The sequence below is a fragment of the Mus caroli genome, unplaced genomic scaffold, assembly GCF_978045245.1.
Source record: "Mus caroli unplaced genomic scaffold, Mus_caroli_1 scaffold_12, whole genome shotgun sequence".
In the NCBI taxonomy this organism is placed as follows: Eukaryota; Metazoa; Chordata; class Mammalia; order Rodentia; family Muridae; genus Mus; species Mus caroli.
In genome coordinates, this window is record NW_028227267.1 from 1,189,188 (window position 1) to 1,215,685 (window position 26,498).

At 43.4% G+C, this 26,498-nt stretch overlaps 1 protein-coding gene across 23 annotated transcripts in view; it reads right to left on the reverse strand.

Annotated features, from left to right (window-relative positions):
• Positions 1-1,141: 1,141 nt before the first annotated feature.
• The window catches only part of Thrb (thyroid hormone receptor beta), a 405,974-nt gene continuing 380,617 nt past the window's right edge, over positions 1,142-26,498 (reverse strand). For all 23 annotated transcript variants that reach the window (XM_085828345.1, XM_085828343.1, XM_029469084.2 and 20 more), the window contains 3 exons: positions 11,212-11,358; positions 7,136-7,394; positions 1,142-4,257 (listed from right to left, as the gene is read on the reverse strand). In XM_085828345.1, the coding sequence (XP_085684471.1) occupies positions 4,016-4,257; positions 7,136-7,394; positions 11,212-11,358 (648 nt within the window). In that variant the 3' untranslated portion in view covers positions 1,142-4,015. The remainder of the gene's footprint in view (positions 4,258-7,135; positions 7,395-11,211; positions 11,359-26,498) is intronic.

Genomic DNA, 26,498 nt, shown 5'->3' on the forward strand with positions numbered 1-26,498 from the left:
GGAGGCAGTGGTACAAGGCCATGTGAGTGCGCATGCGCCCTGATCATCTCCATCAGCAGCACAGCCCATGCCTACAATCTTGTTCTTTGTTTCACATTGTGCTCTGTTGAGTATTGTCTGTGTCCTCAGAGGAAAGACGTAACATCTGATTGTCTTGTGCATAAGGTGGGGTCAGTTTGAGCTGGGCAACAGAAAGCCACAAACAGTGTTTACTGCACAATATTGCTCTTGAAGGCGGCACTAATTAGTGTGGAAACACTAAAAATGTGTAAATTTTTCATTTGCAAACATTTATACAACACAGTAAAAAGTCTTTGATAAAGCCAAACCTTTTTTCTCCCTAGCCTTTTTTTTATATGTATATGTTTTATAGTCTTTTTTTCTTTAGAGATTAAAGTAAAATGTTTCAATTGTAAAAAATACACACCGGGCAAATCCTTACCTGGATAATAAATATCTATATCACAGTACAATAAAATTTCTTCTCTATAAAATTTAAATATGGATCAGTCTATCACTATCAAAAGAAACATTATTTTAATATTTCCATATTATTAAAATAACAGGAAAATTATAAGCTTATTTTAGGACCTGATGCCATCGCCACTGCAAAGGGCAGAAATTCAATTGTCTGTCATCTCTCATCGGAGAAGGACCGGTAGTTTGGTTATTCACTTAAATTAAGTTCATGAGAAAGGTTTAGCCTTATAAAACACTGGCTACATCTCAAAAACCGTAAGACTGATTTCATAATTTATGACTCATGCAGCAAAAGGTCAATATGACATGGATAGGCTTGAGTTCCACAGAATGAAGAGGTCTTACTGACAATGACATGCTCTGAAGAGGCTCAGCAGGTCGGGATGCTGGCTTGGGGAGAACTGAGTGTGAGGAGGCCAAGGTGGCAGGGCCAGCCTGCAGGTCACTGTGAGAAGGACCCTCCCCAAGATTGAACTGGGAAAGAGGCAGGGGATGCGCTGGGCTGAGGCTTCATCACATAAGCGCATCACTGAGGACTGAGGGTCAAGGGACTAGAAAAAGCTCAGAGGCAGCACGTGGTGTTTTCAGCAGAATCATGGAGAAGTTTTTTTTTGTTTGTTTGTTTGTTTTTTTTCCTTCCAGTTTCTGGAAGTTCTGCACATTTAAACTGAAGTGCGAAGTACACTTGAGGCAATGAACAGATATACGCACATGTGTACACATGCACATTTTTGCTGCATGTGCACAGCCTTCTTGTCCATAAATACCATTTGTCAGTGAGCATCCCAGCAGGATGAGTGTGTTTTCTTGACTGGAATGTCTCCCCACAGTGGAGCAGGTGTAAAGGTTCCTGCCACCATGTCCACACTTGATTTGAAAGTCTGGACAAGATTAGAAGAGAAAGATTTTTAAAAAGAGAAGAAAAAAATTTGGGAGGAAATCCCTTACAATCTAGTTTCATAAAATGAATTTCTCAAAGGCGTGTCTTTGGCTGTCCTGACCTACTATCATTCTGGTTCCTTCCCACCAGAAGACTGAAGCTCGCATGTTTTGTTCAGTATTCAACCCTAAACATGATTGCCAGAGCTGGGTCTGGTCCTGAAAGGTGGGCCTCTGTAGAGGGAGGGTCACTTTGCTGTGGCTGGCTGGGTTGTAAAGACTGGGCTAGTGCCCAATGCTTAATCCTTACAGCACTCTGAATGATTCTGGGTCAAACCCTGCACTAATGCCAGGGTTTCTGATTCCCTTTGAAAACTGTCAGAATCAGGAAACTTCCTTAGAAATTCTGCTGTCCTAGAAGTTTGTATGCCTGTGCAGGACTTGCCTCCCTGCCTCCCCCTCTCTCCCTTTGGAAGGAGAATTGGTCTCACAGCAACGTTTTGATTGTTTGGATGAAGGTCTTCCAGAAGAGCTGACATAGGGAACACATGTTTAATGAAGTTCCTGAAGCAGGAGGCCAGGTACAGGCTACCTCTGACATGTTCATACATGAATCTAATGGGGCTTCTTCCTTCTATTTAATCTCTTCAGCGATGTTTTATCTGGGAAGTCAGGCTAAGTCCTTTAGTGATAAACAATTTCTGCTTCCTTGGTTATTACCACAGTCTCTTGGGACTTTCAGCGCTGTGCCTCTAAGCTTTATGCCTCTAAGGCCATTCTGCCTTCCTCTGAATCAAATTCTCATTCTCACTCAAATTGATTGCCCAAATACATTCCTTTTTGAAGCTACAAATTTGAATATAAAAGAATTTTCAAAGACATCTTCTCTCTTTCCTGGAAGTCAAACAATAGGGAAGAGAAGAAGGGTTTTTGGAGTTCAACTCATTTCCCAGGAGGTAAGAAAACTGAAACTGTAAGGTCCTAAATCACCCAGGCTGCAGAGTGCAAATTAGAACTCAGGCAACCCGACTTCCAGCGAGGCCAAAGGCGCCCAGCAAGCCCAGCGGAGAGAAGCGAGTTTCCTTGCTTTTCACAGTGACTTCCTTTGCTTTTAGGTAATTCTTGCTGATATGGCTTGTTTTTTTCCCAGCATTTCCAGGCTAAGGCAGTGAAAGGCAGGCAAAGAATATTTTACATCTGCGAAGTCAGTGAAGAGTCAGTACATTCAGATGTATGTGTACAGTCTTTGCCCATTTTTGGGTAAGTTGTCACTACTTGTTGCTTAGAAACATCTACTCTACATGGTCATTGGGGATAGGTTGGGTAGCAGGTATGAATGGTCTGATGTATTTTATGAGGAATATTTGCCAGGGTAATGGTGTGTAAGCTACAGAAGATTTAGGAGAGAGAGAGAGAGAGAGAGAGAGAGAGAGAGAGAGAGAGAGAGAGAGAGAGAGAGAGAGAGAGAGAGAGAGAGAGAGAGAGAGAAGCTATTTAGTGCCTCAGAAACTAGGGAGGTGGGTGGCCACAGAGGTGAGATTGGGAGACAGTGATGGGATGGGACTGGGAGATATTTGTGAATAAGTAAAGCGCTTGCTGATCCAGGGAGAGCATTCCCCCTAATCTGACAGCCTATACCATGAGTAGTTTTTTTCCTTTGAATCTGATTGTTTCTGTACTGATCTTTTCCAGGGATTTTTCCAAACAAGCCTGGAATTTCCCCATGTGTCTCCCTGATTGGAAGATTCAGTCTACTGGGGAACATCATCAGCTCAACAGACACAGCCTAGACAAGACCTTTGTGAGCTAAGCTGGGAAGAGGACTGCTTCATAGGCCATCGAAAAGGGACTGCACTATGTAAACAGATTCGAGCTTTGTGGCTTGTGAATCTAAGGTGGAAAGGTGCCTTCCTGCTTGAGGTAACACCACGCACATTTTGGAAAGTATGCTTTAACATTGATGAAGATTTACAAGCTCTATGGGCATACTGAAAAAAAGACTTTCCTTGTGGCCTCAAACCAGTCAAGTAATACTCTTGTGCAACTTGAAGTAAATCATAAGGTTACAGAAGGCCATGGAAAGGAAAGTTGATTTTTTATGGTATGGATATTCCTGCACATTCCAAGTCAGGCTGCTTGGAGAACACGGGTGCTGGAAATGATGAGCTCCTGAGTAGAAACTGCTCCTTCTCCCCTTCTGTGATAAAAGCCATGCTCACCCAAAGGTGGCCTGGGCTCTACAGCTTCACCTTGCACACATCAGAATGGATCATGTTGGATCAAGATGACTGTGGTCTCGGTTTTAAGGCTTCTTTAGTCTTCTGAAATGCTGTTTGGCTTGCTTGAGTCTGCCCAGGGACAGATGGGAGCTGGTGATGACTTCATGCTGGTGAAATAATGATTGTACCCCACTCAGACTGCACTGCTGTAAGCCCTTCAAAGCATTCACACTAAGGACTGGAGAATAAAATGCAATGGTTACAAAGACCCACATTCAAAGAACAATTTCATCCAAGTCTATGCCATTGATGATCTGCTGACCATCTGATGATCTCACTTGACACAAAGAAACGAAGAAACAACAACAGAATGCTACAGGTGGAATGTAATGATACCCAGTCGTGCTGCAGGAATGACAAGAACTTGTCCAGTCCATTTAGTCCTCAAATACTTCTAAGAACAGAGGCGGGAAGAGCTCAGTGGGGCACTCCACCTTCATGTGGAGGAAGCGGCTGGCATGGCAGGCTCCAATCATCCGCAGGTCCGTCACCTTCATCAGGAGTTTGGGCCAAAAGTGTGTCACATGGTGCTTCCGGTAATTGATATAGTGTTCAAAGGCCAACAGGAAACTGTCTTGGTATTTCTCTATTCTCTCAACACAGGCTAGCCCTGGGCGATCTGAGGGGAGGAAGAAAGGGATTTGAATTCAGAGGTGGAAGAAGTGAGCTTGTCTGATTCAGTTACAGATCTGGGGACTTCACTGCTCCTAGGAGTGAGTGAGAATGCAGCTTAGGCTGTAGAGTATCAGACACCAAGGTTAAGATGGATAGCTCTGGTGGGGGAGGGGTGAAGTGCTGAGAGGGATACTGTGGTGGGGGAGGGGTGCAATGCTGAGAGGGATACTGTGGTGGGGGAGGGGTGCAATGCCGAGAGGAGTAATGTAGTGGGGGAGGGGTGAAGTGCTGAGAGGGATACTGTGGTGGGGGAGGGGTGCAATGCTGAGAGGGATACTGTGGTGGGGGAGGGGTGCAGTGCTGTGAGGGGCACTGTGGTGGGGGAGGGGTGTGTGCTGCTTCCTGGCAGCCATAATTTGAACAACTTCACTTTACCCTGAGCTTCTTATCATGATGCTCTTCCTCACCACAGGCATGAAAGCAATGGGATCAGTCAACTGTGGACACAAGCTTCTGGAACCATGAGCCAAGGTAAATCTTCCATCCCTCAAGTTGGTTTTATGGAGTGTTTGTCATAGTAATGTAAAAACAGACACATTTGCCTTCTCTACCTATTCTCTCTTCTTACTGACTTTTTCTGGAGGAAACATCTTATTACACAGTATTAAAATCCATTTTCCATAAGCTGATGATTACAATGAAAAGAAATGCCTGCAGAAAAGCTTATTAAATAATAAGTTTCTTTATTAAAGCCAAAGGTTATTGCTGAAGATTTTGTGTCCTTGAACACTTTCTTGTTAAAAAAAAAAGTGTTCAAAAGGGTAGTAAGTGTTGGAACAGTATAGAAGTCAGATTAGCCTCACATTGATTCTTTTTTTCTGCCTTCTTTAGGGCGTACACTTAGAAGATGTTTCAGAAGAAATAGCTTCCTTCCTATGTAAGTCAACATTATTTAGATGTGTCTTTCTACCAATAATGACTTAACTAAAACTTGCTTTCATTCCCTCCATGACTTTGAGTCCCACATATGTTCAATTTCTATTTTAATTTAGAGAGGCTGTATCACAAAGGTGGCCCTTAGAGAGGCACCAAATCATATTCCCCTGAGGACTCTCTCTTCCCTGAAACCCTGAGGGTCACATGACCACTGGTTGTAGCCTGAATACCAGCTGTGCAGTTCCCCCACTGTGAGAACTTTCTCCACCTGGGTGTCAATCTCTCAAAGTCCCCAAGGCCTTGATAGAATAAGTCTGGTTGCAATAATTTTATGTTACATATAGAATCTCATGAGGTAACAGTGAATATGTTGGTTCTATTGGTTAAAAGCAAGTCATAGGGAGGGTGTTACACCAGGGTTAGAACAGAAGATATTGGGAAAATGGAACCCCCTGGAGTCTGTCCAAAGTCACCCACAAGAGTTCAGTGTGCCATTCTGTCTATATTTGAAATTTTCCACAAACATAATTTTAAATATTATTGCTTAAAAAATATCTGCCATATCTAAATTTTATGTAGGAAATGAATTTCTAGATCAATTTAAAATTATTTAGAAAGTTTCAGCTCAGTAAAGAACTCTGAAGATGTCTGTGACTCAGGTTTTATGGATGTTTAGCCACATACCTGATAAATAGTTTTTTAGCCTCCTGAACATTGGCTTGACATATCCATGACCTCTAAGTGTAACTAGCTGATGGTGTCAGAAAATGACAAGTACTAAAGAAATAAAAACCTAACCTATTCTGAAATGAAGAGGAGAGCCTGAACCAATTTTCTGTATTTTAAGACTAGCTGCCCTTAAACAATACAGTGTGCTTTGCAATTATTTATTATGATGTAAATAAAAAGAGGATGGATCAGCTCTGTTATTAAACCTCCACTGTTGGGAGCCAGAGTTCTAATAGATATTGGTTAAAAAGATGGTGGTAGATTAAAGACAGCATCATGTCCTCCCTGGTGGATGACTGGTGAGGTCACTGTTGAATGGGTTGGAGCTGGAGCTAGTTGGTCAATAGAATGTGGCCGTGGATTTAAGTCTGGTCAGCTTTTGTTTTCACAGGCTTGAAGCCCTCCCTCTTGGAACCCGGCAGCCATGTAAGGGTCTGAGTACTCTTTCAGAGGAAAGGATGCTGGGTGCAACCTCTGCAGCCATGTTCAGCTCTAGCTCTGGCAGTCTCAGATGCCTTAAGCCAGTTTTGGGTTGGTGTGCTGTTCAGTAAGAGGAAACTAAAACTTGAGCCAAGTGATCCACAGGATGGCACTATCTCTCACATCTATACCTAGCATCTGCAAAGGCACAAACAGGCAGGGGTAGATGAACTATCTGCAAATGGGGTCATTTCACAGGGCTCCAGCTGCCTCTGCCCACCTTCCCCTATCCAAATTGGGCATCATACCAAGACTTAGCTACCTTAGTCAGTCTTCACAATAATACAGTGAGATAAATATTTTAATTTCAACTTTATTTGGAGATATGTAAATTCAGGCATCTGAATGGTAAGATGCTGGTTGGGACTTAATACTAATGTTCTGCGAGTGAGGCTGGGACTTGTAGCTGTCAGAACCCAAGGCCAAGGCAACACACACTTCTGAAATGCCACAGATATAAGTGTTTCCACAAACAATTTCAAAGAGCACCTGAGTTAGAGGCCAGTGTGGTCTATGCAGTTAGTTCCAAGCTAGTCAGAGCTATAGAGCCTCAGACCCTAGATAACCCCTCATTCAGCTCTCTGTCAATTGACCCTTCTAGTTTCTGGATGCTAGAGAGCCAGATAAGACTCAGAAACTAAAGGGAGACAGACAACCCATTAAGTGATGTGAATTAGCACTAGACCCCCCACCCCAAGAAGCTCTTCTCACACCCTTGAGAATCTCAGCACACTCACCTGAAGACATTAGCAGGACAGCCTGAAGCAGGGCAACCTCAGTGTCATCCAGGTTGAAAGATGACAGAGACATGCCCAGGTCAAAGATGGCATCTGACACCACCCCTAGACCCCCATTTTTCAGCTGGCCTCGTGTCACTGCCATTTCCCCATTCAAAGTTAGAGTCTCACTGTCTGGGTCATAGCGCACAGCAGCTCGAAGGGACATGATCTCCATGCAGCAGCCTTTGAGGAGGATGATCTGGTCTTCACATGGCAGCTGAAAAGAAGCAGGCACATAAGCACAGAACAGAGGACGAGTGCCAGCTAGGGTGTTGGAAAAACAACCACAGAGCCTTGGTGGCCAACCTAGGTCTGTATCCTCTGCAGCCCCTACTCTCATTCTCTACCTGGAGGGACACTTACAAACCATGTTTGTTGTAAGGTACACTCAGAACCATGTTTGTTCTGAGACAATCTCCTATGTAGTTCTGGCTGGGTTGGAATTTACTATGCAGACTAAGCTGGCCTTAAAGTAGTGGCAATCTGTCTCTGCCTCCCAAATGCAGGAGCTACAGGTATGTAATAACACGCTCAGACTACAACTACTTAAAAAAATGTATATGAGTGTTTTGACTGCACACATGTCTATGCACCCAAAGAGGTCATTGGATCCTTAGAACTAGAGGTATGGGTGGTTGTGAGCTGCATGTTGGTGCTGGGTTCTCTGGGAGAACAGCCAGTGCTCTTAACTGCTGAGCCATCTCTCCAGCCCCCTCAATCACTGTTTTTAAATCTCCAGGCTGGTTAATTTCAGTAGTTTACATTTCTTTTAGCACAGGTCTTCAACTGGTATTATAGTCATGCAGAAGTCTCCATCAGCCCTTCATTCTGAGTTTTACTTGAAAGTGCGGCTGAGCAGAGTTCAAGACTCATCTTCTTTTATTGTGTGTAGCTCTTGCTGGTCAGTGGGCAACTGAGTTTTTCAGAAAGTACAAAACTAGAAGGTGCCAGATGCAAGTGACTAAGGTAGTACAAGCTTTGCTCATTGTCAACAAGCAAATCCCGGGCAGAGGTGAAGCCAGAATCCAGTGTCCTGGCTTAGAGGTTTCTATATTTGGTGACCTAGATACCAGAGTCAATGGACAAGCTAGCTCTTTCTGCTCAGATTTCAGGGTCATTTAAAGCTTATTTGGTCACCATGCTATTTAGGTTTTATGACAATGGGCTAGTAAAACTTTACAACAGAACTCTGTGTGACAAAATAGTAAAAATAGAAAATTATTTTCTGGGATTGGAGAGAAAGTTCAAGAATTCAATATTGATGTCATTTGAAAGGGTCTGAATGACTGTTCCATCTTCTGTTTCTTGTCAAAATTTACACAGTCATCTCAGTTAAACTTCACAGTAAGGTAAACATTTGAATTCCAGTTTCATTCACACATGTGATAAACAGGCACTCAGACTTCAATGTCCTAGTATGCCTGGCATAGGGATATTTTGTAGGTAAGGCTGGGATTTGAAACTATCTCTATCACAATTCAAGGCCAACACATCTCAATATGTAAACCATGCAAGACTATGTAAACTGTACATAGTGTCTAAGTCTTCCCTGAAACTGCTGGAGCTTCTCTTTGGAGGTGAGGACTCTTGACTAGTCCAGGTTAGGTTACTTTATGCAACTAAAAGCAATCCTGCTGGAAGACACTGAGAAGTCTACTTCTGTTCAGTAGTCAGCCTATTCAAAGTTCAACTTTAAACTTTTTATTTCTCTATGAGAAACAGGCATCTATGTCTAACGATTCTATTTGATAACGCATTAAAGATTTGCTTTTGTTTAAGTCCTGACTTGTTTTAATTATATCTTTGGATGCCTGACTTAAGAGGGAGTTGGAAGGAGGAAGGCTGAGCTAGGTTTACAGATAGCAGGGAGGACTGGCTGGAGAGAACAGAAAGGAACCTGTTCCAGCTCCTCTAGGACTCTATGTGGGTCTCATCCTTAGTGTCACCCAGGAGCCCAGATAATGCTCACACACTGCTGAGCCCACTCTAGAGAAGAACCATTCAGCAGACCTAGAAGTGTGAGCCAAATAACCCCTTTCTTCTCCCAAGTTTCTTTTGGCTAAGTTTGCCCGAACAACAGGAAGGAAATTAGAAATGGTACTATTTGTTCATCATCTAGAATGATCATAAATATTAATTAAAATATTAGAAATCAGAAGGAAGAACGTGTTTTCTCTGTCTCAGTTCCTATCCTTAGGCTACTGCTCTGTTCTTCTGGGTATGGATTCTATGGATGCTCAAAAATAAGCAATAAGACATTTCCCCCTCCAGTATCTGATTCACCCTCATTCCAGCTGGGCTGTCCTTACTGTAAACTCACAGCACAGATGAGCTGGCAGTTAAGGCAGCAGATGCTCATCCTAGACAAGGAGACTTGGTTCTCTCAGCTGAGGAAGAACTATACACTACTCTCAAAGCTTATGGAAGAGGCTCACTACAGTCTGTGCTGTATCTATATGCTAACTTTCTGGGCTTCCTTGAAGGTGTGAGAGCAATGGTCTGACACCTAATGGAATTTTGCAAAGGGAGATAGATGTTCCACAGAGGATACCATCAGCCCTATTAGGTTCAGAAAGTCAGAGGCAGGATGGAAATGTCATGATGAACTTGAGCCTGGAAGACAGCATAGTCAGGATATGCTGCTTGAACCTGACCCTGTTCCCAAAATCCATGGGTTTTTACTTTTTAAAGCCAGGTGTGGTGGTGGTAGTAGCAACTTGTAATCCTAGGGCAGGGGAGGAAGAGACAGGGGAATTGCTGGAGCTGGCCTAGCCTACTTGGAATGTTCCAGAAAGACAAAGAGAAGAAATAACAGCATCAGTAGCTAAGATGTTTGCAGTGTTTGTCACTCAGGCAGGGCAGAAGGACAACACTCTAAATGTATGCTCCTATCTGAACATGCCAACTGCTTTAAAGAGACACCAGTGTAAATCTCAAAGATGACATGACTCAGGTCAGACAGTCATGACCAGGATTCTTGCACATCCCCTGTAGTGGCTCTGTTCTCTGCTGTAGGATAGCACTGTCAAAGTGATACAGAATGTAAGCTGAGGTGAGATGAAACATGTGCTAAGAGAGGGGGGAAGTGTCTTTGAGGGAAAGCATGGGCTCTGTTGGGTGAGCTTTCCAGGCCCCAGAGAGGGCACTGAGATCAAGCTCCTAGGGAAGAAGAGATCCCCCACAGAGACAGTGAGAGTCTTGCTGTGAGGGCCATTTGGCTTCAATTCTTATGGCTGAAATAATGGTACTTGCAGAATATAAATAAGAATATATTATGTAAAGCTTAGCTTAGGAGAATTAACAGAACATAAAATACTTCCATCTGAAAACTTACCACTTGACATAGTGGGTGGTGGTGTTATTTAGAACTTTTTTTTTCTACAGAATGGTGCACTCATTAAGGGAAATAAGCTTATCACATTATGATGCTGAAGAGTGAGTGTGGAGGAGGCTTTTTCAGAAAGGACCCTGTTCTGTGCATTTATCTTCAAATATTGCAGGATGGTATTTCAGACTTTTAACGATAGCAGTAGACCAAGATCATGAGCTGGCATAGTTCTTTATAGACATTGACGTGTGGCCTGTAGCACTTCTGCAAGTGGAGAAGCCAAGGTTTTTCCCTGACTTGAAGATAATAAATTGTAATTTCCATTAAAAAAAAAAGAACTGATCACATAGCCATCTCTGGGATATTCTGTAGAAGGGCTATAGATGTAAGTTCAAACTGCAGCAATTTTGCTAATATCTTTTTACTAAAATTAGCAAATAAGCTAATTTTGTCCCTCACCCAGCAATGGCTTTAGAGAGAAGGGGAACCAGTCCTTTTCTTTTGACAGTACTGGGAATAGATCCAAGGTCAGACATACAAGGCAAGTGCTCTCCCACTGAGCTGCAGCCCTGGCAGACATTCTCACTTTGCACCAACTCTGCTTTCCTAGCGTGGAGTTCTCCTGATTGCTATTAAACAATATCCTGCACTCTTGGAAATGGAGCTATAAAGAAAAGTGACCCAGACAGAAGAGCCATGTCCTTACCTCACAAAACATGGGCAACTTTTTGGCAAAATCCACCACTCTGGTAATTGCTGGTGTGATGATTTTTGTAAAATGACTGAAGGCTTCCAGGTCAACCTTGCCACCTTCTGGGGCATTCACAATGGGTGCTTGTCCAATGTCTTCTGGCTGAGGAGGAGAAGTGAGAACAATTTCAGCAAAGCTGAAGAAACCTAGGTTTATTACAGCCGTCATATGGTAGGGCTAAAGGACTGTTTTTTCTGGTTGCCCTTGTGTGTTGACAAAGTGGATAACTTTCACATCAATTATGTCTTTGACCAAACGTGTATATGTTGGCCATTGCTTTAATACCCCCATCCTCATCCCCCACAAGGGATAATGCTCATAGGATTGTTGATGAAAAGAAGTGGGAAGAGGAAGGGAGGGAGGGAGGGAGGGGGGAAAGAAAGAGAGATAGGTATATGTTGCTGGCACAAGGGTCATACTTGTCTGTGGTAAGAATTCTAGGTCACTAGTGGGCACATTCAGAGCACTGTGTGTTTTGGGGTGTGTGTTGGGAAAGTAATGGACACATGGACAGTAATGGAGGCACACAGCTGGTGAGCCCTAATAAGCCCTCGGGCTTCTAAATGTGGATTCCAGTTTGAGGTGTTCTCTGCTGAGCATTGAGGGTGACAATCTCTCAGCTCTCTGCAGGGAACTCAGTTGTACAAACAGGGCAAACCTTAGGGCAGGTGGGACATCAGCTTATCTTTTATGTCCCCAGAGTTCTTTGCTGTTTACTTGCTCGAAGACAATCCACAACTTCACTGGGATGGTGAATTGTTTATCACTTGGGGGATGTTCTCAGGCCTTTTTGGACCTGATTATTCAAAATCACGGTTTTAGCCCAGCCTTAAGTGATTTGTGCATGGTAGACTCCCCATATCCACAAGCCACCTGTCTTCAGTGAGCATTCTCCACTAGGGTTATTTTGTGCTGTTTCTGTATTTTCCATGAGGACCAGCCTCTTTACTGCCCATTCTTGTCTTTGTGATACCATGTATTAACATATATTAACATAATACATGATACACATGGCTTAACAGCACATGGATGCCAGCCTCTACTTCTCTATCCCATGTTGCTCACACAAGTCTAGGCCTTTGAATAAGTCCAAAAGCAGGAAATGAAACATGTCTGTAACACCTGTTCACATTCTGACACCTGGAAACAAGTGGTGTCTACAAGCAGCCTCTAGGTGTTGTGGATGCCACCAAAACCACCAGAGACTCATGGGTGTGGGATGGCAGCCATCTTTGTCTAATACTATGTGAACAGGTGTGAAGAAGACTTGGTTTCTCCAAACACCCAGCGGTGGGAGTGGGGAGTGGGGAGTGAGAGTGGTAGGTGGAACATAAGACACTGTGGCCCGAAACTTCACTGTATTCCAGATTTCTATGCTTCACCTATTGGGTTTGAACCTGGAACCAGGTGGAACTAGAGGATCTGTCTTTGCACAGATGTTGTGGGATGTGCTGCTACTGGTAGTTTGGAGCCACTCTGAGGATGCCAGGATGTCACTGAGCAAATTCAGCTTGGAGCACTGCAGCAACCATCTTTCTCCCTACACTCTGTCAGTGGTTATACCTCATAGGACAGCAGATAACTCTTATCCTCAAGTTGCCTATGTATCAGGAGCCACAGGAGCAGCCAGGCCCTGCAAGCCTTGGGGAGAATTTCAAGGATGTGTGTGTTCACAGCAAATGTGAGCAGTGCTGTCCTTGTTGAAATTACCTATAGGACCATGTGGTTTTGTCGTCGTTGTTGTTTCCTGTTTTGGAGGTTGTGAATGGACAGATCTGGGTTCTGTCATGTTTTTGTGGTGAATGGAGGCATTTGAGGTAACTGGTGACATGGCTTTTCTAGACACAGATCAGTTAGATAGACTAATGATGAATCAATTCCTGTCCCACTTTCTGTCATTGCCTGAGCTAAAGAAAAATGAATGTCAACCCTCTTTTGGATTCCTGCATCTAGAGAATATCCTTGTTGGCTTGTATATTTTCTTCTTCCCCTGAAAAGGAGGCTGCTCTTGCCTCCTGTCTTCTTCACAAGCCTGTTAGGAAGGAAGGTCAGCTGCTAAATAAACATGGCCATATATTGACAAGGTAGGGAGTTTTGAGTTAAAATTATCGAATATATGTAGTGTATATATGTGTTCCTATGTGTGTACATATGCATTGGCATATGTCATGTCATATGTGTGCATGTAGAAGCCAGGGTTGACATCAGGTGCCTTCTTCAGTTTCTTTCTAGATACTGCTGCTCATCATAATGATGAATTTTAATTTATTTTAAAAATGTATTTATTTTTATTTTATGTTTACAGATATTTTACCTACATGCATACATTATATGTGCATATGTTTGTGTGTGTGTGTGTGCATGTGCACCATATATGTGTCTAGTGGCCGTGGAAACCAGAATAAGGCATTAGATCCCTAGGAACTGGAGTTACAGATGGTTTTGAGGTACCATGTGGGTGCTGGGAATTGAGCCTAGGCCTCCCTGGAAGAGCTGCCAGTGTTTTTAACTGTTGAGTCATCTCTTTATTCCCAGATTATGGTTTTTTTGAAAATTTTTTATTAGATATTTTCTTCATTTACATTTCAAATGCTATCCCAAAAGTCCCCTATACCCTCCCCCGCCCAGCTCCACTACCCACACACTCCCATTTCTTGGCTCTGGAGTTCCCCTGTACTGGGGCATATAAAGTTTGCAAGACCAAGGGGCCTCTCTTCCCAATGATGGCCGACTAGGCCATCTTCTGCTACATATGCAGCTAGACACACGAGCTGTGGGGGTACTGACTAGTTCATATTGTTGTTCCACCTATAGGGTTGTAGACCCCTTTAGCTCCTTGTATACTTTCTCTAGCTCCTCCATTGGGGGCTCTGTGTTCCATCCTATAGATGACTATGAGCATCCACTTCTGTATTTGCCAGGCACTGGCATAGCCTCACAAGAATAAAATACCAATGGAAGGAGTTACAGAGACAATGTTTGGAGCTAAGATGAAAGGATGGACCATCCAGAGACTGCCCCACCCAGTAGTCCATTCCATAATCAGCCATCAAACGCAGACACTATTGCATATGCCAGCAAGATTTTGCTGAAAGGACCAAGATTATGTTTTGAGACAAGGTCTCTCACTTAATGTGGAACTCACTGATTCAGCTAGCTGGCCTATCCAGTGAGCTCCAGGGATCTGAATATCTCTGTCTTCCTAGTGCTGGGATTTCAGGAATATACTCTGCCTATGTGTTGTGCTGAAGACCTAAGCCCAGATACTCATGCTTGCATAGCAAGCACTTTACCAACTGGACATCTCCCCAGCACCCAAACATTCAAACATCCACGGGGCAGGTCTAATCTGACTATCGAAATGGTCAGCCCAGTGTCCTGGACAATGCTTCTGCCTACCAGTTTCCATTTCATCTGCTAGTAGAAAAGCAGGGGAATCACTTCCTGTGACCAATGATTTGAAAGACTGAGGAAAATCATGCAAGGGAATATGGCAACGATAAAATTACAGCTTAGATGCAACTTCACAGGCTTTTCTGAAGGGAAATAAACAGCAGAGTAGAAAAAAGCATTCTGTTGTATCATTAGGGTTTGTTTCCATAATGGACCTCAGGTACTAGGAAGTGGTATGTGTGAAGAAGAAGATTGTGTGAGGAGGTGAGCTGCCTCCTGGTACAGAGAAATCAGACAGCAGAATGCAAACACCTATGTGGCTTCCCTGTAGATTTTCACCAATAAGGACTGCACATTGCTGGGTTCGTGATGAATCTGTTAGCTTATTGTGACTAGTTGTCTTGGGTACTAAGGATCATATGCCCAGTATGTAACTGTGCCCTGATACCAAGCTCCAGCATCAGCTTGTGTTTACCTGTGGAGAGAGGGCCTGCTTAGCTGCCTTAGCTTGCTCAGAGGGCATTCCAACAGTAGCACTGACATCTGTCCTCTAAGCCCTAGATGAGCCACCTGGCTTAGCACATCTGACTTTACCACCTTTATCCCACAGATTGCCTGTCTTTTCTACTGCATCTCTCTCTCTGGATCTTTCATTCCTCTGAAGTCCCTTACTTCAGTCTGTTGTCTCTGTTCACTGAATTCTGTCTACTCCTATACATTTTGCTAGATGACCTCATCTGAAATGATGTTGATCGTCTCTGCATACTTATGGTGGCCAGTGGGGGTCACTTTTATGGCACTGAACATCTCTTACTCTTATTTTTCACAGTTATATAGGCACTTATCAAAGATAGAGCCTTCTCAAAGGGAAAGGACAAAGCCTTTGTGTTTCTGCCTGATGTTCACCAGGCCTTTGGATGAAGTGGGGCAGACCGCTTTCTTGTTCATACATGACCTTGCCAGTACATACCCAGTAAGTACTATAGGCTAGATTTCACTCTTGATGCTGAGATTACAGCAGTGAACAATGTCTCTCATAAGATAAACTGCCTCATGGTAAGGGATGATAGGCAAGAAAAAGAAACTCACTGAAGAATTATGGTTTGTGATAAGCCTGGAGATGACATGTCCACCATGGTCAGGAGACAGGGGGCACCAAGGTCCTGGTGACAAGCAAAGTAGTCAAGGCTTTGGACTGAAGAATGTCAAGGAGCCGTTCATGGAGTTGAAGGAGAAACATTCAAGGCAAGGAAGAAGCCAGTGGTTCTATTTTGAATAGGAAGCGTTCCTCATGGTTTCACATACTCCACACTCCCTGGGGTGCTGTTTGAGAAGTTATGTAACCTTCAGGAAGTGGAGTGGGACTGGAGCAAGTAGGTCACTGGCAGGTAACCTACCAGGTTTATAGTCAAGCCTCCACTTCCCGTCTCTTTGCAACTTCCTGAGTGTTGATGCCAGGTGGCCAGATGTCTCCTGCTCCTACTGTCGTGCCTTCTTGGCCATTATGATGGCTAGTTTTTTTACATCAAATTGATACAAGCTGGGAAAGGAGGAAATCTCAAATAAGGACATGCCTCTGTATGATCTGGCAAGGTACTTTTTTAAATTAATGATTGATGGGGAAGGGCCCAACTCATTTCAGGTGTCTATCCCTGGGCTGGTGGTCCTGGGTTTTGTAAGAAAGTAAGCTGAGCATAGGGAGCAAGCCAGTAGGCAGCATCTGTCCGTGGCCACTACATCAGCTCCCTTAGGTTCCTGCTCTGCATGAGTTCCTGTCCTGACTTCCTCAGTGATTATCTGTTACCTGAAAGTATAAGATGAAATAAACCCTTTCCTTCCCAAGTTGCTTTGGTCATGGTATTTTACTGCAACAATAACCCTAACTAGTATGGCCATGAGGGACTATTTTTCTCGAACTGTAATCCAGAATAAATCTTCCCTCCTTGAAACTGTTCTTGTCAAGGATTTGGCCAAAATATCAAGAAGAGTAACTGATATAGCAGTGCAAAGTTCTGAGGACAGAAAAGAGACCCAGGTGGTAAAGCCTGGCAGAGAACTATCATTTTCAGTTCCATGGACCACAGGAGGACAGAAACATCTTCTAAATACAAAACAATGCTCACTGAAGGGCCACAGTGAGGACAGAGGCTAGATGAAGTATATGGCTGTTTGGTTTGGGAAGGGATGAGCAATGAGAAGCTGCTGTGGCAGGTTGAGGTGGGCTGGACTATGGGCTCACTGTAAAACATCCAGAAATGGAGACCCTATGAAGATTCACTGGCACTCCCAGCTCCCTAGCTCCTCTGGGCAGTAGGGACAGAGAGGTATAAAATGGGGTTCAGGTGTGTGTACAGGTGTGGCATCTGGCCCATTCAGCACTGGGGAGGCTGAAGTTACACAGACCTCTGCCAGCTGGCTCTCTGGGTTGAGGTTTCCTTAGCATTGTTTCAGGTAAGTAGGAAATGTGGCCAGTTGGCCTTGTTGCAAATGGACGGGTGAAAGCCAAGAACATCTTGGCTTAGTCTGGCAGCTCCTTGGCACTGGCAGAGTGGCATTAAACCAGGTGGATGAGTTTTTCTCTCTGTTCAGCATATTGTCTGCTCACACCATTGGAAAACAGGGCCCTGGTGCCTTGGACCTGACTCCAGGCTTACTCGTTCTGGGATGAATGAGGTAAGATGAGAGTTGTACAGTATAGGGAAGATGCCTGGAGCACAAGATGCCAGGCACCTCTGTGTCCATTCCAGTGATTAGTTTTACCCCAGCTGAGGTGGACACAGGGAAAATGACCATAAAGGGAAAGAAATAACTAACTCAAGCTTACACAATTAGGAAGGGTTAGAGCCAGGCAGTCTGGCTCCAGTGTCTGCTCCTGAAGCTAGGCTCTCCTGCTTGTTTCTGAAGTTTCTGATTGTGCCCTGACCTCATAGACCACACATGGACCTCTCTGATCCTTCAGTCTGTGCCCAGTCTGATACTGTCTCAGCTGAGAATGTGGTCATCAGGCAGTGACTCGGCAGGGGTAGAAAGGGCAGACTTGCCCTGACTTGAAAGGCCACATTTCATTTTTGTACAGAAAGTTTGCCAGCTACACCTCTGTAATGAACCAGGGAGGAAAACAGATGGGCTGTGTACCCAGATAATGCTGTACACAGCTCACCGCAGTGGGCATGGATTTTGTGCCAATGTCTTCCTGCCTCCCTGGGAGAGGGTAGAAACGAGCCTGCCTCCTCAGTCTGATTCTGCCTTCATAACAGTGTCTTCAGTGTTGAAAACATCTCTGTTACCCCTCAGTGACTGAAGTAGATTGAAGAATATCATGGAAAGAATATGATTTGAATGCTTTGAACGTGACTTGACAGCATGGCTTTAGGTTCATTATGGATCTTGCAAACGTTTCTCACTTGCCAAACACTCATTTTCTCAGAAAAAAGTACAAGTCTGGGAAGCAGATCAAATCACCATCGCTTTTTCTGACTTGGCTGGATCCTGACCTTAAAGGATAAATGATGAAGTAGCTCCTTTGGGGGACCAGATACTCACCCCTAATCAATGAATAGGTGCAGCTTCCATGACAGCATGAGTCATCCCTCATGGCTACTGCACTATTAAGGTCACAAGCCTGTCATATTCTTTTCCAGAACAAGGTGGGACATTAGAACATAAAAATTAATGAATTCGTATGCAGTGTTCTAAATACATCAGCCATGTAGGAAATGTAAACCCTAAAAGGTTCGTTTGACTATGGAAAGATCATAATTATGGAAAACTTTTGGTACATGTATAGTGTTCTAGTTTGCTTTCTGTTGTTGTGATAAAACAATCCCACCAAAAGCAACTTAGGGGAGGAAAAAGCTAATTTAGCTAATTTAGCTTATACCTTCCTTGTCATAGCCTTTTATTAAGGGGTACAAGGGCAAGAATTCAAGCAAGAGTTTTCTCATACAACTCAGCCCATATCAGACAGTCCCCTCTTATATCAATACAATTCTTTACAGAATTGTCACATAAGTCACAAGTTAATCTGATCTGGATAATTCCTCAATTGAGGCTTCTCCTTTCAGGTTCTCTAGGCTGTGTTAAGTTGGCAGTTAAGGCTAACTAGACAGAACTGTTAGCTATGGTGGTTTTTTTTTTTTTTTTTGATTTTTAATATTTTTATTACATATTTTCCTCAATTACATTTCCAATGCTATCCCAAAAGTCCCCCATAGCGCCCCCCACTTCCCTACCCACCCATTCCCATTCTTTTGGCCCTGGCATTCCCCTATATTGGGGCATATAAAGTTTGCAAGTCCAATGGGCCTCTCTTTCCATTGATGGCCGACTAGGCCATCTTTCGATACATATGCAGCTAGAGACAAGAGCTCTGGGGTTCTGGTTAGTACATCATGTTGTTCCAACAATAGGGTTGCAGATCCCTTTAGCTCCTTGGGTACTTTCTCTAGCTTCTCCATTGGGAGCCCTGTGATACATCCAATAGCTGACTGTAAACATCCACTCCTGTGTTTGCTAGGCCCGGCATCGTCTCACAGGAGACAGCTATATTTGGGTCCTTTCAGCAAAATCTTGCTAGTGTATGCAATGGTGTCAGTGTTTAGAAGCTGATTACGGGATGGATCCCTGGATACGGCAGTCTCTAAATGGTCCATCCTTTCATCACAGCTACGAACTTTGTCTCTGTAACTCCTTCCCTGGGTGTATTGTTCCCAATTCTAAGAAGGTGCACAGTGTCCACACTTTGGTCTTCATTCTTCTTGAGTTTCATGCGTTTAGCAAATTGTATCTTATATCTTGGGTATCCTAAGTTTTGGGCTAATATCCACTTATCAGTGAATACATATTGTGTGAGTTCTTTTGTGATTGTGTTATTTCACTCAAGATGATGCCCTCCAGGTCCATCCATTTGGCTAGGAATTTCATAAATTCATTCTTTTTAATAGCTGAGTAGTACTCCATTGTGTAAATGTACCATAATTTCTGTATCCATTCCTCTGTTGAGGGACATCTGGGTTCTTTCCAGCTTCTGGCTATTATAAATAGGGCTGCTATGAACATAGTGGAGCATGTGTCCTTTTTACCGGTTGGGACATCTTCTGGATATATGCCCAGGAGAGGTATTGCTGGATCCTCCGGTAGTACTATGTCCAATTTTCTGAGGAACCGCCAGACTGATTTCCAGAGTGGTTGTACAAGCTTGCAATCCCACCAACAATGGAGGAATGTTCCTCTTTCTCCACATCCTCGCCAGCATTTGCTGTCACCTGAATTTTTGATCTTAGCCATTCTGACTGGTGTGAGGTGGAATCTCAGGGTTGTTTTGATTTGCATTTCCCTGATGATTAAGGATGTTGAACATTTTTTCAGGTGTTTCTCTGCCATTTGGTATTCCTCAGGTGAGAATTCTTTGTTCAGTTCTGAGCCCCATTTTTTAATGGGGTTATTTGACTTTCTGGAGTCCACCTTCTTGAGTTCTTTATATATATTGGATATTAGTCCCTTATCTGATTTAGGATAGGTGAAGATCCTTTCCCAATCTGTTGGTGGTTTTTTTGTCTTATTGATGGTGTCTTTAGCCTTGCAGAAGCTTTGTAGTTTCATGAGGTCCCACTTGTCAATTCTCGATCTTACAGCACAAGCCATTACTGTTCTATTCAGGAATTTTTCCCCTGTGCCCATATCTTCAAGGCTTTTCCCCACTTTCTCCTCTATAAGTTTCAGTGTCTCTGGTTTTATGTGAAGTTCCTTGATCCACTTAGACTTGACCTTAGTACAAGGAGATAGGAATGGATCGATTCGCATTCTTCTACATGTTAACAACCAGTTGTGCCAGCACCATTTGTTGAAAATGCTGTCTTTCTTCCACTGGATGTTTTTAGCTCCCTTGTCGAAGATCAAGTGACCATAGGTGTGTGGGTTCATTTCTGGGTCTTCAATTCTATTCCATTGGTCTATTTGTCTGTCACTATACCAGTACCATGCAGTTTTTATCACAATTGCTCTGTAGTAGAGCTTTAGGTCCGGCATGGTGATTCCACCAGAGGTTCTTTTATCCTTGAGAAGAGTTTTTGCTATCCTAGGTTTTTTGTTATTCCAGATGTATTTGCAGATTGCACTTTCTAATTCGTTGAAGAATTGATTTGGAATTTTGATGGGGATTGCATTGAATCTGTAGATTGCTTTTGGCAAGATAGCCATTTTTACAATGTTGATCCTGCCAATCCATGAGCATGGGAGATCTTGGAGAATTTTGGAGAAGGTACCATGAGGTGCTGAGAAGAAGGTATATCCTTTTGTTTTAGGATAGAATGTTCTGTAGATATCTGCCAGATCCATTTGATTCATAATTTCTCTTAGTTTCTCTGTGTCCCTGTTTAGTTTCTGTTTCCATGATCTGTCCATTGGTGAAAGTGGTGTGTTGAAGTCTCCCACTATTATTGTATGAGGTGCAATGTGTGCTTTGAGATTTACTAAAGTTTCTTTAATGAATGTGGCTGCCTTTGTATTTGGAGCATAGATATTCAGGATTGATAGTTCCTCTTGGAGGATTTTACCTTTGATGAGTATGAAGTGTCCCTCCCTGTCTTTTTTAATGACTTTGGGTTGGAAGTCAATCTTATCAGATATTAGAATGGCTACTCCAGCTTGTTTCTTCATGCCATTTGCTTGGAAAATTGTTTTCCAGCCTTTCATTCTGAGGTAGTGTCTATCCTTTTCTCTGAGATGAGTTTCCTGTAAGCAGCAAAATGTTGGGTCTTGTTTGTGTAGCCAGTTTGTTAGTCTATGTCTTTTTATCGGGGAGTTGAGTCCATTGATATTAAGAGATATTAAGGAAAAGTAATTGTTGTTTCCTGTTATTTTTGTTGTTAAAGTTGGCATTTTGTTCTTGTGGCTGTCTTCTTTTAGGTTTGTTGAGGGATTACCTTCTTGTTGTTTCTAGGGCGTGGTTCCTGTCCTTGTATTGGTTTTTTTCTGTTATTATCCTTTGAAGGGCTGGATTCGTGGAGAGATAATGTGTGAATTTGGTTTTGTCGTGGAATACTTTGGTTTCTCCATCTATGTTAATTGAGAGTTTGGCTGGGTATAGTAGCCTGGGCTGTAATTTGTGTTCTTTTAGTGTCTGTATAACATCCGTCCAGGATCTTCTGGCTTTCATAGTCTCTGGTGAAAAATCTGGTGTAATTCTGATAGGCTTGCCTTTATATGTTACTTGGCCTTTTTCTCTTACTGCTTTTAGTATTCTATCTTTATTTAGAGCATTTGTTGTTCTGATTATTATGTGTCGGGAGGTGTTTCTTTTCTGGTCCAGTCTATTTGGAGTTTTGTAGGCTTCTTGTATGTTCATGGGCATCTCTTTCTTTAGATTTGGGAAGTTTTCTTCTATAATTTTGTTGAAGATGTTTGCTGGTCCTTTGAGTTGAAAATCTTCATTCTCATCCACTCCTATTATCCGTAGGTTTGGTCTTCTCATTGTGTCCTGTATTTCTTGGATGTTTTGAGTTAGGATCTTTTTGCATTTTACATTTTCCTTGATTGTTGTGCCGATGTTCTCTATGGAATCTTCTGCACCTGAGATTCTCTCTTCCATCTCTTGTATTCTGTTGCTGATGCTCGTATCTATGGTTCCAGATTTCTTTCCTAGGGTTTCTATCTCCAGTGTTGCCTCATTTTGGGTTTTCTTTATTGTGTCTACTTCCCTTTTTAGGTCTAGTATGGTTTTGTTCATTTCCATCATCTGTTTGGATGTGTTTTCCTGTTTTTCTGTAAGGACTTCTACCTGTTTGATTATGTTATCCTGTTTTTCTTTAAGGATTTGTAACTCTTTAGCAGTGTTCTCCTGCAATTCTTTAAGGGATTTTTGTGCTTCCTCTTTATTGTCTTCTACCTGTTTAGCAGTGTTCTCCTGTATTTCTTTAAGTGTGTTATTAAAGTCCTTCTTGAAGTCCTCTACCATCATCATGAGATATGCTTTTAGATCCGTGTCTAGCTTTTCCAGTGTGTTGGGGTGCCCTGGACTGGGCGAAGTGGGGGTGCTGGGTTCTGATGATGGTGAGTGGTCTTGGTTTCTGTTAGTAAGATTATTACGTTTACCTTTCGCCATCTGGTAATCTCTGGGGTTAGTTGTTATCATTGTCACTGTTTAAAGATTGGAGCAGAAGCTGTGTTCCACTCACCAGCAGTCTCAAAATCCTGCGGCGGGGGTCGTGGGTAGCTGATGGTACCCCGGTGCTGGTCCAGCCGGAAGAGGCCTGTGGTCCTACTCAGGCCGGTTTTCTGCTTCCCTAACTAATGCAGTCTCTGGTCTCGCGTGCAATTGGATTGGAGCAGAAGCTGTGTTCCACTCACCAGAAGTCTTAAGATCTTGTGGTGGGTGTTGTGGGTAGCTGGCGAGTGTGAGCCGACCCTGCGCCCCAGCTGCCCGGGTGTTTTTTGACCGGAAGAGGCTTGTGGCCCTATGTAGGCCGGATTTCTCTCTCCCCAACCAGAGCAGTCTCAGGTCCCGCGTGATTGGACTGGAGCAGAAGCTGTGTTCCACTCACCAGCAGTCCCAAAATCCTGCGGCGGGGGTCGTGGGTAGCTGGCGGGTGTCAGGCAACCCTGCGCTCCAGCTACCCCGGTGCTGATCCGGCCGGATTAGGCCTGTGGCCCTACTCAGGCAGGTTTCAGCTATGGTGTTTTAAAGTAAGATTTCTTGGCATTCTTGTAGAAATAATTCACTGCTCAGAAGAGTGTGGTTTCCACTCTGAGCACCAGAACTCATTTGTATACATGAAAACCGAGTGTGGTTCAGTGTTTGACTGCACTGTCTCTGAGGATGTAACAGTGGAGCTACATGTTCAACTTCAAAATTTATTGAGTTCCATTTTGGTTAGCTATTGCTGTGTAACAAATTACTTTAAAACACTGCAACTTATCATGACAACTTTAAAATTCTTTCTTTGTATGGTGGGGGTTAGTGGCATAGCTAAGGGTTCTTTTGATTTTTCTTTCTTTATGGTAGTGGGGATTGAACTCAGGGTCTCACATAAAGTGCTTAACCATTGTGTTACCACTCAGCTTCCTAGATCTGGGGTTATAGATGCAAGATAGCATCCCCAGCTTCTTACATGGTGATGAAGGAGGAGGAGGAAGAAGAGGAGGAGAGGATTACAAGGATGATGATGATGGTGATTATGAGAGTAATGCTGTTGATGACATACTTTCCTCCTTTAAGAGACACAAGTCTCAAGTTGGAGGTTCAAAGCATTTTTTCTCCTTTTTTTTTATTAGATATTTTCTTTATTCACATTTCAAATGTTATCCCCTTTCCTCTTTTTACCTCTGAAAATCTCCTATCCCATCCCCACTACCCCTGCTCACCAACTGTACTGGCTATTTTTGTGTCAACTTGACACAGCTGGAGTTATCACAGAGAAAGGAGCTTCAGTTGAGGAAATGCCTCCATGAGATCCAACTGTAAGGCATTTTCTCAATCAGTGATCAAGGGGGAAAGGCCCCTTGTGGGTGGGACCATTCCTGGGGTGGTAGTCTTGGGTTCTATAAGAGAGCAGGCTGAGCAAGCCAGGGAGGCAAGCCAGTAAAGAACATCCCTCCATGGCTTCTGCATCAGCTCCTGCTTTCTGACCTGTTTGAGTTCCAGTCCTGACTTCCTTTGGTGATGAACAGCAGCATGGAAGTGTAAGCCGAATAAACCCTTTCCTCCCCAACTTGCTTCTTGGTCATGATGTTTGTGCAGGAATAGAAACCCTGACTAAGACACCAACCCAACCACTCCCACTTTCCTGTCCTGGCATTCCCCTACACTGGCACGTCAAGCCTTAATAGGACCAAGAGCCTCTCCTCTCATTGATGTTTGACAAGGCCATCCTCTGCTACTTATGCAGCTGGAGCCCTGGGTCCTTCCATGTGTTTGGTTGGTGGTTTAGTCCCTGGAAGCTCTGGGGTTACTGGTTAGTTCATATTGTTGTTCCTCCTAGGGAGTTGCAATCCCTTTCAGCTTCTTGGGTCCTTTCTCTAGATCCCCCATTGGGGACCCTGTGCTTAGTCCAATGGTTGGCTGAGAGCATCCACTTCTGTATTTGTCAGGCACTGGCAGAGCATCTCAGGAGACAGCTTTATCAAGCTCCTGTCAGCTAGCTCTTGTTGGCATCTGCAATAGTGTCTGGGTTTGGTAACTGTATATGGAATGGATCCCTAGGTGGGACAATCTCTGGTTGGCCTTTCCTAAAGTCTCTATACCACACTTTGTTTCTATATCTCTTCCCATGGGTATTTTGTTTCCCCTTCTAAGGAGGTCCCAAGTATCCACACTTTGGTCTTCCTTCTTCTTGAGCTTCATGTGGTTTGTGAATTGTATCATGGGTATTCTGAGCTTCTGGGCTAATATCCATTTATCAGTGAGTGCATACCATGCATGTTCTTTTGTGATTGGGTTACCTCATTCAGGGTTATATTGTCTTTTTAAAAAAAAAATAAAATTTTTATTAGATATTTTCTTCATTTACATTCCAAATGCTATCCCCAAAATCCCCTATACCCTCCCCCACCCTGCTTCCCTACCCACCCACTCCTGCTTCCTGGCCCTGGCAATCCCCTGTACTGGGGCATCTTCTGGGTATATGCTCAGGAGTGGTATAGCTGGGTCCTCAGGTAGTGCTATGTCCAATTTTCCGAGGAACTGCCAAACTGATTTCCAGAGTGGTTGTACCAGCTTGCAATCCCAACAGAAATGGAGGAGTGTTCCTCTTTCTCCACATCCTTGCCAGCATCTGCTGTTCCCGTTTTTTTTTTTTTTTTCATCTTAGCCATTCTGACTGGTGTGAGGTGGAATTTCAGGGTTGTTTTGATTTGCATTTCCCAGATGATTAAGGCTGTTGAATATTTCTTTGGGTTCTTCTCAGCCATTGGCATTTCCTCAGTTGAGAATTCTCTGTTTAGCTCTGTGCCCCATTTTTAATAGAGTTGTTTGGTTCTCTGGAGTCTGCCTTCTTGAGTTCTTTGTAGATATTGGATATTAGCCCTCTATCAGATGTATGATTGGTAAAGATCTTTCCCCAATCTTTTGGTTGCCATTTTTCTCCTATTGACAGTGTCCTTTGCCTTACAGAAGCCTTTCAATTTTATGAGGCACTATTTGTCAATTCTTGATCTTAGAGCACAAGCTATTGGTGTTGTGTTCAGGAAAATTTTCTCCTGTGCCCACGTGCTTAAGGCTGTGGAACCAAGAACCTCATGCATTTGCATAAGCTCTCTACCACAAAGCTACTGTCCCAGCACCTGCAAAGTTTCTTATGACTAAGAAGAAACTAAGAACTCACTTAAACATCTCTTCTGCTAAAATCCTCTTATTAAAGTAGTCACAGTACAGCCATTTTCAAGGAGAGGGAAGAAGGTTCTTTCTGTAGGAGACAGGGCTTGTGTATACTGAGGAGTATTGTGTAGTGGTAGCTATTCCTAGATATGCTTTTGAGAGTTTCTCCCACAAGCACTGGAGAGCTAGTGCTTAGTGGACCTGGGTTGCCCTAGTCCCATTATGGCCCAGGGGTGATCTAGGCACAAAGGTTGTATGGTAGAGTAAGATGGGACAGAGAAGGATCCGGGTCAATCTAGAAACCTTAGAACAGCAGGCACCAAGAAGCCATTATTTACATTTGGATCCTGAACATATCAGGGATCTATACAAGGTACATGTCACATGTCATGTTGTACTGCCCTGCTGGGTATAATAGCTGCTTTCATCAGCTTCCTGAAGAAAACCAGTGCAGAGATCACCTCATTGCTCTGACTGAAGTTTAACAGCAGGCCACTTTGCCACACTTTTCTTCTTTGGATGATCAAATTCATGAAGA